This window comes from Malus sylvestris, chromosome 6 (assembly GCF_916048215.2).
Source record: "Malus sylvestris chromosome 6, drMalSylv7.2, whole genome shotgun sequence".
Taxonomy (NCBI): Eukaryota; Viridiplantae; Streptophyta; class Magnoliopsida; order Rosales; family Rosaceae; genus Malus; species Malus sylvestris.
The window spans coordinates 26,091,829-26,104,193 of NC_062265.1; the positions used below are offsets into that span (position 1 = coordinate 26,091,829).

At 41.0% G+C, this 12,365-nt stretch overlaps 1 protein-coding gene across 3 annotated transcripts; it reads left to right on the forward strand.

Annotated features, from left to right (window-relative positions):
- The first annotated feature begins 3,338 nt into the window (after positions 1–3,338).
- LOC126626571 (uncharacterized) lies at positions 3,339–7,340 on the forward strand. Of its 3 annotated transcripts, XM_050295938.1 has the most exons (11): positions 3,339–3,646; positions 3,986–4,090; positions 4,184–4,408; positions 4,582–4,664; positions 4,752–4,852; positions 5,136–5,259; positions 5,340–5,494; positions 5,705–5,841; positions 5,924–6,094; positions 6,350–6,811; positions 6,896–7,340. In XM_050295938.1, the coding sequence occupies exons 1-11, from the start codon at positions 3,515–3,517 to the stop codon at positions 7,001–7,003; spliced, it is 1,803 nt and encodes a 600-aa protein (XP_050151895.1). In that variant the 5' UTR covers positions 3,339–3,514; the 3' UTR covers positions 7,004–7,340. The 3 variants fall into 3 exon arrangements, with proteins under 3 accessions (XP_050151895.1, XP_050151896.1, XP_050151897.1); XM_050295939.1 differs by lacking the exon at positions 4,184–4,408; XM_050295940.1 differs by lacking the exons at positions 3,986–4,090; positions 4,184–4,408.
- The last annotated feature ends 5,025 nt before the right edge of the window (positions 7,341–12,365 follow it).

The following is a 12,365-nucleotide window of genomic DNA, read 5'->3' on the forward strand; positions in this document are numbered from 1 at the left end:
CACTAGCGCGCCCGTTTCTAGCAACAACCCATTGAGCCAGACAAAATTCCCACACTTCCTCCTACCTTAGGACCATCTCATCACCTGTGAATCCCATAGCTCCACCTGCTGCAAAACCCCTGCAACACTTGAGACTAAACATCACCAGGAGAAGTGTTGCTTTGAGTACCTAGAGGGCATACTCAAAGCCTTATGCCACAAACTTGCTACCACCCGGCCTTGCACCGTAGCACTGTGGACCCTTGCCTCCGGAACTAGATTTGAACCTATTGTCTCTTTTAGATCCTCTTTCCAATTTTCTTCCACGATTCCAACCTTGAATAGCTTAAGCAGTCTCGTGCCCACCATCATCCATGGTTTCCTTTGTGTATCATTCCACACCAAAGAAGCTTGCACCTGCTCCAAACTTACAATATATTTCCATGCAGTAAAGTTTCACAAGGTTCTCGTACGAATCTGAAAGTGAGCTAAGAAGAAAGAGGCCTTTGTCTTCTTCCTCAACATCAACTTTCACAGTTGATCTAAGCATCCCTGAACACGGCTTCCATTACTCTCTTTTACCAAGAGTAAAACCGCCTCTCCCATTAAACTGCTCAACTGAAAATTCCATGGTGAACAACAAATCTGGACCTCCAACGAACAAAAGCGCCCAACGATGCTCTGATACCAATTGTTGTGCCTTGGCCCGTTCGTTAGTGCGGAAACGAGATTCAGATTACAACCTCACCAAATCACACTCAGTTGAACATAATAAAATACAAGAAATTTACAAGGTTCGGCAAAAATCTTGCCTACGTCCCCGGAGAGATATCGCTCTTCACTATGAGAATAACAGTAGAAGATACACATGAGTTAAATCGACATAACCCAATCCCAAATCCCTTGCACACCCACTCATAGAATTTTCCCAAGAGTCTCACTCTACCCCAAGAGTTCTTTCACTAGAATACTTTTCACTCTAGCTCTCTTGATTTTCTCTCAACCCATGTTCAACCTTTCCCATGGTAGAGCCAAATGCTCTCACCATCTCCTTGGATGCTTCCCTGATGCAAGCCTTCTCCCTCAGTAAGCACACATAATGCAAGCGTTTCCTTGCATTAAATAAAGGCCAATCCATCATCACATTTCTTCATAATCATTAAAGCAAAAACAACCGCATTTTTCTATTTTCTTACAAGCATCATCATTGTGTCTTTACTCATGATGATGTCCACCAAACTTTTCTTTGTTTAGTTTATTAGCCGAAAGTTATTTGGCTTGTTGTCCACTTTTGCTTCTACTTTGCAGCACTTGTCTGCAACTTTCATGTAGCCCACACCATGTGATATTTACACCAAAAGCAAACACAGGTCACTTCATTGTTGCCAGCTCAAAATATGAGCCAATCACAACAAAAAGAGAGGGTCACGTGGCTTTTTTAACGAAAGAATATGTTCTTTTAGTTGTCTTGGCTCAAAACTACGTCGTTTGGCTAAGTCAATTAAAAATAAAACAAACTTCTAATTCTTCATTATCTATTTGCAGTCTACACAACCTGTAATTGTCGTTGTATACCTCTCCTCTACCACATGCCCAGACTGTCGAGTGGTACTCGGAGGTCCTCACAACCGCTTCTTTGGACTTCCAGAGGGTCTCGGAACCCACCAGGTCCCTGAATGGATCCGTTTTTGTTCCTCGTATAAATTTCATAAACGAAACCATCAATTTCTTAATCTTTATTATAAGATCATTCTTACAAAAAAAAAAAAATCATTCTAATCGGATGTCGTTTATTCATTCAAGTTTATCAAATAAATGAACGTTCTTCAGAGAAGCCCTTACCTTTCACTAGCCTTTTGATTTCTGTAGGGAGGGAAACCTTTCTCCTTATTTGACTTGACAACAAAGCTAAATTTAAAATGCTTATTGGACATTGGATTGGCTTCTTCCTTTTGGAAGAGATTCCTACATTCGAAATCACAATCCAATATCAATATGCGCAAAAAAAAATCGTAAAACAGCCCTGGTCCACCGTCAAATCGAATGAAGTGAAAAGTTTTATGGCAAAGAAATAACAAGAGTGTATGAATAATACTTTACTCTATGAATATCGAAGCACAACTCACTTATTGTATTATTTATGATATTAATACAAAAACAAATACATATGTCATAATTTAAGTAGAATTGTAATGTCACATGACATTCGAAATGAAGTTCGTTTAGTCATTATAATTTATCAAATAAATGAACGGTTCTTCGTGAATATGTTACTCGGTATCTATACCGTTAATGTATATGATAAATTTGAATGACTAAACGAACTCTAATTAAAATGTTTTTGTAAGAAATGATCATATAATGAAATTTAAGGATATTATAAGATATGGTCTTAAAATGTTCTCTATATAAATTTATAAACCGAATCATTTTTTCTTTATCTTTATTATAAGATCATTCTTACAATAAAGCATTCGATTGGAGTTCGTTTGTTCATTCAAGTTCATCAAATAAATGAACGGTTTTTCATGAATATGTTACTTGGTACTTACACCATTGATGTATATGATAAATTTGAATGACTAAACGAACCCTATTTTGAATTATTTTCTTGTAAGAATGATCTTATATTGAAGATTAAGAAATTAAATAGTTCCAATAATGAAATTTCTCCACAAAAAAAAAAAACGTTATTTAAAAATAGTAGACTGAACTCATACAACAGTACATAATTGATTTGAAATACAAATTATATAATAATATTCTCGGTGTAGGCAAATTTCTTCAACAGCCACATGTTGGTCTCTAGTGGCTAAAAGAATAAAAAGGGTAAAGCTTTCATCTTTTGTGCATTTTCAATCTTTGCTTAGTCCTTAACCTTTTAAAAAATATTGCTTAGTCCTTCAAAAAATATGCCATAGATGGTTTAAATCCGACGGCACCCATGAAATATTCTTGGGTTGACTTCATTTTACACCACTAGTTTGGTGGTCATTTGTAAAATGATACACGAAGTTTTGATTTTTGCATTTTACACTACGTGATTTTTGAATTGTACTAACTTAACATTTTCTCTAATTTTATGTCTAATTGACCTAGGCCAGCCTACATTTTGACAGTCATTGACCGTTAATTTTAATGTTTTGTACTTTACTTTTTTAATGCTTTTATAAAATTGATAGTCAATGTCTGCTTAAATATGAATCAAATCTATGTTACATAGTACTTAATGTTTAATTAGACAGTGAAACTGAGAAATGTTAAACAGGTGATATTACGTGATGTAAAATGCAAAAATTGAAACCTGGTAACTCATTTTTTAAATGACCTAAAATATTGTGGTGTAAAGTGCAATTCTACGACTATTCTTTCTTTTTGTTTGAACGTTAGCATCTTCATCGTATACAAAGTCAGCACAGCATGTGCGCAGGCACAGCACCAGAGTGATAGACCGGCCGTCGCCGTCCGCTCTGCCTGCAAATTTGAGCCTAGAAAAACAGATATCACGGCAAGCTAGGAAGACAGACATTAAACCATGATGCTCAAGAACAAGTTTCTTCCATCAGTTAGGGGGTGGTGGCCACACAGTGGCATCATCGCCGTCGTCGTGCTTCTAGCTCTCATCTGTTGCTGCCGCCCTGTAGCTGCTTCAGATGTTAAAAATATGGTAACTCTCTCTCTTAAACCCTATATATTAATCGTAAAATACTTGGCGGTGACCGGTACCATCACCATTAATTGTCGGTGATGAGTGCTATTAATGCAACACAAATCTTGAATTTAAACTCATTTCGCGGTTGTTATATTGACGCGGTGGTGATCGCCAATTAAGGATGGTGGGCGAAAATTAATGCTATCTTTTCTTGTGTTAAGTTTTCTTTTTGTGTTTCCGGCATTACTTTGGCACATATGTCAAATTGTGATTTGCACGACGCTGGACCGGATTCTCAGTGTTGGTATTCACATGCACGTTTAATTGGGATATTTTTTTATTTAATTTGATTAGGAGAGTGATCGCAAGGATGGTGTGTGTTGGACGAGAGTTGGTCAACCTTGCCCCCTCAAATGTGCATTTGAGTTGTTTGACACCACATTCTTGAATAACACAAAGGTAATCACTTCTGGTGCATTTTATGGATTAGTAGAATTTTAGATTAGTTATCTTAATCATGAAGTTTAAACCATTTTTTCTATACAATTTTAGATGCTGGAGATTGTGTGGGGTCAAAAGGACTTTAACCTGCCCATAATCACAGCTAATAGAAAATTAGTAGCTTCTGAGGATGGAGGTTTGCGTAACCCCTCTTATTTGGTTTTCAATTCTGGATGGGGCAGTGAACAGTCTCAGCATGCCACTAAAAAGTTCAATTATCCTTCTCTTTCCGGCATAAAAAAACCGAGAAGTGAAGAAGATATCGCCTTTATGAGTGTAAGTCTGTTGCTGCAATCTCATTGGGCTGTCACAATGGCGGTATCCCAACCTAACCACACACTGCCGTGCGTTTTAGCTTTCGTCACATATGGCAGTGAATGATTGACTTGGGATAGCGCAATTTTTACATAGACACTGAAACGCATCTGTAACTTTGTGAGTGTTTTCAGGTTCTTGAATTAGGAGAGCTCATTAGAACAAAGCAAATTACGTCGAAGGAGCTTACGAGAATTTTTCTGAAAAGACTGAAAAGGTAACAGATCAGCTCTAAAAACACTTACCTTGCTTTGTTATAGTATTCAGGACCTGTCATTTTAACGATTCATCGTCGGAAAATTAGGTACAATGATGTTCTTGAGGCTGTGGTGACATATACAGAAGAGTTAGCATACAAGCAAGCAAAAGAGGCTGATCAATTGCTTGCCAAAGGAGTGTATTTGGGTATGTACTTTTCTTGTTAGACCTCAAATGCTTGTACTCGGATAGTTTGGTAAGGAACGCTACTCGGTTCCTTATAGTTACTGAAGTAACTCACAAAAACAACAAAACGAAAAGTTTCTGTACATGTATCAAACTGTGATATTGTCTGGGAGGAGCCGAGTATATTTCTTTCGTTAAAGCTATTTTAGATAAGGCGTGTTCCCACCTTCGGGGCATCGCCTATTTTGTCCACACAAAATGTCTTTGTACAAGAGTAGAGAGTTTACAATTGCTTTCCTTGCAGGTCCTCTGCATGGGATTCCTTATGGGTTGAAGGATATAATTGCAGTACCGCACTACAAAACAACGTGGGGTTCCAGAAGTTTCAAAAATCAAGTTCTTGACATTGAAGCTTGGGTTTACAAGAGGTTGTGAAGAAGCATGAGCATTGTAGATTGCAGTAACTTAAATTGCATTTTGCTTATTGGTTGGTCTCTGCTGAATATAGGCTGAAGGCTGCAGGGGCAGTTCTCGTCGCAAAGCTTGTTTCCGGATCACTTGCATATGATGACATCTGGTTTGGTGGTCGAACAAGGAACCCATGGAATATCGAGGAGTTCTCCACAGGTTCATCAGCCGGCCCTGCTGCCTGCACTTCAGCAGGTACAACTCAAACTTTCTGCCCTCGGAATTTTCATTCATTCCTTATGCACTTCTACTTTATTGAGGGTCTTTGCTTAGCTGAGTTAACTCATTGTTGAAAGAGTAGCGATTTTCGCACCATATTTTTAATCATCTGCACTTCAAAATTGGATATATACTAAAATCACTAGCCTTTCAAAATATGAGAGAATAACAAGAGATCCTTCACAGGTATGGTTCCATTCGCAATCGGATCAGAAACAGCTGGCTCTGTGACCTACCCTGCTGCACGCTGTGGCGTGACAGCATTGCGCCCAACGTTTGGCACTACTGGGCGAACTGGTGTAATGAGCATATCGGAAAGCTTGGTACTTTAATCTTCTTTCTTCATGTCCTTCTGTGATGCAGTAAAGATAAATTGTGGAAATTATAGCTCTATGTATTTAACAGGACAAGCTTGGACCTTTCTGTCGAAGCGCCGCAGACTGTGCCATTGTTCTGGATGCCATTAGAGGAAAGGACCCAGATGATCTTTCGTCGAGAGACATTCCTCTTGGTGATCCGTTTTTGGTTGACATTAAAAAACTTACGGTCGGATATTTAGAAGATGCTGAGATGGAGGTCAGTAAACTTAGTTGGATTTTAACATTAGACCCCTAACCCTCAATTATTAACATTAGGCTAGCAATTTTAACACTCCTTGTTTAACTTCCTGCATTTCACCTGTGCGTGCAAAAAATTGTAAAACATTCAGTTAGGAGTGCGGGTGGAGAAATAAGGACTGCCAAAATCGCTAGCCTTAACATAATGTATCCGTTATCAGGTCCTGTTTCTTCGACTATTTTATGTAGAGCTTAAATGGAGAGTGTTTTACAGGTTGTTCATGTTCTTGCATCAAAAGGTGTAAAAATGATCCCTTTCAAGCTAAACTACACAGTTGATTCTGTTCAAGGCATCCTAAATTTTACCATGGACGTCGACATGTTGGCTCACTTTGATGAATGGCAGCGCTCCCGCCATGATGATATTTACGAAGCTCAAGAACAGTGGCCTACTGAACTCCGCCGTGCACGTGTCATTCCTGCAGTAGATTATGTACAAGCACAAAGAGCAAGGGGGAAGTTAATCCGAGAAGTAAAAGAGAGTTTTACCGTGGATGCGTTCATTGGCAATGCAACTGATTGGGAGAGAGTTTGTTTGGGAAATCTTGTTGGTATACCTGTAATTGTTGTTCCAACAGGGTTTAAAAGCATATCAAATTCACCTCATAGCAACCATACTCGAAGAAGAACCACGATCACCACCGGCATTTATGCTCCTCCTGAGCGTGACCATATTGTAAGCTCGAATCAACTAAAATCTAAAACGAAATGATCAAATGTGTCCTTAACTATTTGATAACATTTTTTTGGTCATATGCAGGCTCTAGCACTAGCTATGGCTTTCCAATCCGTCACCAATCACCACAAGCAACGGCCTCCGATCGATAATCTTGGACCAAGTGATCCAATCCAAAGTCTTCCCAAATGATTGCATCCCAAGGACAACTTTTCTGCAACGGATGCCATTGTAGCGAAATAACAAGAAAACTACGCATTGCCATGCATTTTATAACCAATCACCATAACTATGTGTGATTGCGTTAGAATAGCGTCACAATGACTCCCGTTGTAAGTAGGTTTCTCTCCGTCCTTAGAGGAACTGAAACTGCAGCCTCAGTACTATTCTAGTTATGTAATATGAGTCGACATTCGATATATACGTGGACAATGAAATCGAGATTGAGATGTACACAAAATGAAAGGAACCCATACATTTCATGATATGCATAAGCAAGTAAGATATTACATAAGCTTGATACATTAAAGCTCGATCTGTGGTCTTCAGTTCAGGGTGTAGAGTAGGGCTACACGTACGTGTCGTTGCTCATTTCCTGACAGTTTAGGCTCGTCTACCCTCCACTTGTCGTTGCTCATTCCCTGAAAGTTTAAGCTTTGTCGCCGAGCGTGATAGCCTGCACGAGAAGATCTCGTTGTTCTTGGAGCAGGGAGCTCTTCTTGTTTTCGAGAGAGTGTATTTGATTCTGGTGAAAAAGCATACGATCTCGTATGAGAAATGGATCAATAGCAGGCATATGTTCCCAGAACGCACCTAGATTTTGCTCGTGTTGGAGCTTCTCATCTTCCACCTGCCCTATTTCTTGCTCAATTCTTCCAAGCCTGCCAGTAACCTCCATGGCTACTCAAAGCAGCACTTTCTTGCGTTATTTTGCCGACTCAAATCCGTCCTACAAACTTTCCTGTTGCCTTTTATGACTTGGTGCCATGTATCTGTATCTGACGTATTTCAGCCGTTTATAAGCCTTAATTACACTACATCAGCAACTATTTTCTTTTTTTGGAAGGAACTTATCAAACAATAATTTGAAGGCGAGGAGGATGCGCATGCACCTTCAATAGTGACGTGACCTGTCTAGAAGAGAGTTTGGTACGTCTGACAATTAATGTCCAAAAAATAATCGAGAAAAATATAGAGGCAACATGTGGATTCTTAAGTAAAAAAGATAAAATTATCTTCGAGGGACACCGGAACTCTTATGCGCAAGCAGTGAACAAGCACGACTCAATCAAGGTCAAAAGTAATCAAAATAGGTATTTATTCAAAACCTATTTCATCCATCCTCACTAAATCTTCCCTGCAAGGTAACCTTCAATTATTCATTCAAAATATGATCAATTACCTAAATTAATAGATTAATTTCTTAATTAATTTTCTAATTGATTGCAAGATATTATTTTGACATAATATCTTGCAATTACACCCAAAAACTGCCATAAGTGGCCAGACCCCTTTTCTCCAAATAGGGGTTGGCCACACTCTTATAAATACCACCTAATTTCTCCAAAAACCTAATTTCAACTCTCTTGCAAAATTCTCCGAATTTCTCTAAACACTTTTCATTCAAATTCTAACTTTAGCATAAAAGGTTCTTCGGCCAAAGCTCCCCATTCATCATGGGCGCATGAGGCTTTTAGCCTTGACCTAATGTGTTAATTGTTTTGCAGGTGCAATTTCATCTAAGAAGAAGAAGGTGGAAATTTGCATCCACAAATTGGTGCTTTCATTGAGAGCTTGAGTCACACACTCCTAGAAGATTCTCGCATTCAAGGTTTTTTGTTTTCTTGTTCATTTGTAGATTTTTCGTACGTTCTTGTTCCTAGAAATTTTTTTCGTAAAAATTATTCGAATAAACATAAAAGAATAGTACAATGACGAGAAATTCGAAAACCTCAATGAACGAAAATTCTAACGTTCAAGAATTAGGACCACGGTGATCCATAAGGCTCAACACGACGATGAGTGGAGCGGCACCACCCCCACGGGGCACCACGGCAGCCACCCTCGGCAAAGTCCATGGCGCTACAACCACGGCCCAAGCCATTGCCATTCAAGCCCACACAGGCCCAAGCCCAAGGAGAGCCAGCCTGAGCCACTCAAGCCCAATGCGAGCCTAACATGTTGCTGAGGTGAGCCATAGCCTTGCACCCACGTGCACTACATGCCGAGCAGCCCACTCCCGCGACCTTCTAAGTAGCCCAAATTGGTCCAAGACCAGTCCAACCGTCTCGGCTCAAATTTTCTAGACCAACGATTGAACCAATGGCATTTTCACCTCATTTCTCCACGGATTTGACATTCCCCAACTTAAATCTTGTGCTCGAAGTCTACCACACTTCCATTGCTCAAGGAGACGCATTCCTTCCAAGCTCTTCCAACCCAAATGGAGAACAACACTTGTCTCGACAAGTCGTAAAGTTGACGAATGCCCTCGCACATCAGACAACCTTAGTGAATCAGCTCTTACAGCGCACTGAGATGCAACGTGCCCCAGATGAGTTGTCCCGAAGTAGGACAAGGGTAGATAAAGAACCTCTCCGGCAGCGTCCCGATAAGCAGCCACGAATCGAGCGTTCGGGCAGTGTACACTCTCGACTGAGCCCCCGAGATAGCGTATACTCCCGTCTTAGTGCACGGAGGAGCGTGCACTCTTGACTAGGTCCATGAATGAGCATGCATTCACGGTTAGGGCCACACTCCGATAGTCAACATGAGCAACCTTTCGGGCGAAGTGTTCATTCCCGATTAGGCTCACAAGGAGCATCATCCACCTCATATCGGAGTAGGCAGCATGAAAGATGGAGAGAAACAGTCACTTAGTCCGGCTTAAGTTCAGCTAGCAGTTTGTGAAGAATTCCCTCGCCTGCTAGGAACGAACCACATGCACCGCCGCCGCGGCATAAACGAGTCGAGCACGTAAAAGAGCAGCTTAGACTGGCAGGTCAAGGCTAGAGGCAGCCGAGAGCTCCACTACCTCAACAAAGGCAGATTCAGGAAGATGTAAGAAAACTCTTAAATGAGCGATTGCGTGATTTCCAACGCAACGAAGTCGCCGATGAAGTGCTTCGATGAGACATTACCAATATGAGCAGGTTATCCTTCACGGACGAGATCGAGTAGGCGGAACCCCCACGCAAGTTTAGCATGCCACACTTCACATTTTTCAAAGGAGATGAAGATCCGAAGAGGCATTTGAAGCACTACTGAAGCGCGATGGTTCTTTATTGGAACAACGATGCCCTTATGTGCAAGATATTCGCCATCACTTTGCAAGGTGAGGCGCAAGATTGGTTTCACACCCTACCTCCACGATCCATTCGGAGTTTCGATGATTTTTCCTTGGTCTTAACCAAAGAATACTCATCCTACCGCTCGATAAAAAAAAAGTCTGATCATTTGTTCAATGTGAAGAAGAATCCAAATAAGTCGCTCCGCAACTACATGAAAAGGTTCAAAGTAGAGAATGCAAAGATAGTCGGATGCAACGACTCAATAGCAAGTGCAACCTTCCAAAAAGGACCCCCAGCAGATTACCCGCTATTTAGAGAGTTGATCATGAAAGAAGATTTAACTCTGGCAGACTCTTTCGCTATGGTAGAAAAGCATGCACTTTAGGAAGAGGCTCAGCAAGCAAACAAGACACCCAAGCAGCCTAAAAAAGAGTTGACAGTGGCTTAAAAAAAGAGGATGGAAAGCAGTACAACAAAAACAGGCAAGATGCCAAGCATAGGGATCAACCCACAACCAAAGAAAGCCCGACGATTAAGAACTACTCTAAGTTCTCAATCCCGATCCACCAAATCCTTCGCGACATCAAGAACGAGCCATGGTTCAAGTTGCTGAAACAATGAAAGGGAGATACTTCCAAGTTGGATCACACCAAGTGCTGCACGTTTCATCGAGATCCCGATTACACAACTGACGACTGCTACACTTGGAAGAACTACCTAGAGAAGCTCGTGAAAGAAGGTAAGGTCGACAGATAATTGGACAAGCCAGCTGCGTAGCCTAAAGGGAACGTAGACGCCAACGAAAAGCCATCAACCAAGACGATTTGGATAAATGACATCTTCGTCGAATCAGAACACTTAGGAGCCACCAATAACTCCAAGAAAAAGAAGATCCAGCAGGCTCTACTAGTCTCACAGGTCCAAGTAGTCAACACCTAACCTGGACCCATCGTTGGTTTCACCGAGCAGGATGCAAAAAATGTCGACTTCCCACACAACGATGCACTAGTGGTACCAATTAGCCCATGCTATAGTCGACATAATGATGGTTAACAATGAAAGTGCAGTCAACCTACTTCAGCTCTTAGTAATTCAGAAGATGGGCCTAGAAAGCATAATCATACGCCGAGCGGAGGTACTCACCGAATTCAACAGGCACACCTCGACTGTCATCGGTGACATTACATTTGATGTGAGAACACTGCCAATTGTCTCAAAGCAGACATTCAAGATCGTAAGCGACTTGTATCCCTACAATAGGATTCGTGGAAAACCTTGGTTGATCAAGCTGGACGTTGTAACCTTCGTCAAGTATAAAAAATTCGATTCCGCATCTCGGGATGAAGAGTCAGAGAAATCAAGTCTAACCAGGCCACATCTTGACGATGCACTGTGCAAGTACTGAAGGAATAAAAAAAACCCTTTACCCCTTTAGAGGCTACCAAGGTCCAAAGGGATGATGAATATACCAAATAGTAATTACAGTAGTTGGATCAAGAATATGATGTCCAAGTTAACATGCCAGCAGATGAGATGGGATGAAAACCCGAAGAGGATGCTGAGCACATCATTCTTAATCCTCAATAGCAGAAGAAGACTGCTAGTATCGGTTCACGTCTAAGCCCAAAGGAAAAGGAATAACTTATGGCTTTCCTTAGGGAAAATCGTGACATCTTCGCATGCTCACCTTCCAACATGCCCCGCATCGACCCCAAGATAGCTTGCCATAAGCTACACATTAACCCCACTACCAAACTGGTGATCCAAAAAAAAAGGCATTTTGCACCCGAACGAGTGAGGATCATCGAATCGGAAATTGACAAGTTATTGGAGGCCGGATTTATAGAAGAGGTAGCACACTCAGTATGGCTTGCCAACGTCGTACTAGTAAAGAAGAAAGAAAAGGGCAAATAGAGGGTTTTCGTAAACTATACCGACCTCAACAATGCATGCTTAAGGTACCATTTGGTACGTGGGACGGGACGGGACGGAACGGGATGAGCCGTTCCGTCCCACGTTTGGTGCGCCTAAAAACTGTGGAACGGGTTGTCCCATAGGACGAAATTTGGCTGATTTTTCGTTCCACATTTTCCCCCTGGAACAACCCGTTCCATATCCGTGGAACACAAATTTATAACATTTTATGACAAAATTTCTCCTTATCTTTTTCAATATTTACATTATTCGTTCCATCATGTTTCGTCCCGTCCCGTCCTGTCCCGCTCCATCCCATCTGCGTACCAAACGGTACCTAAATGATCCTT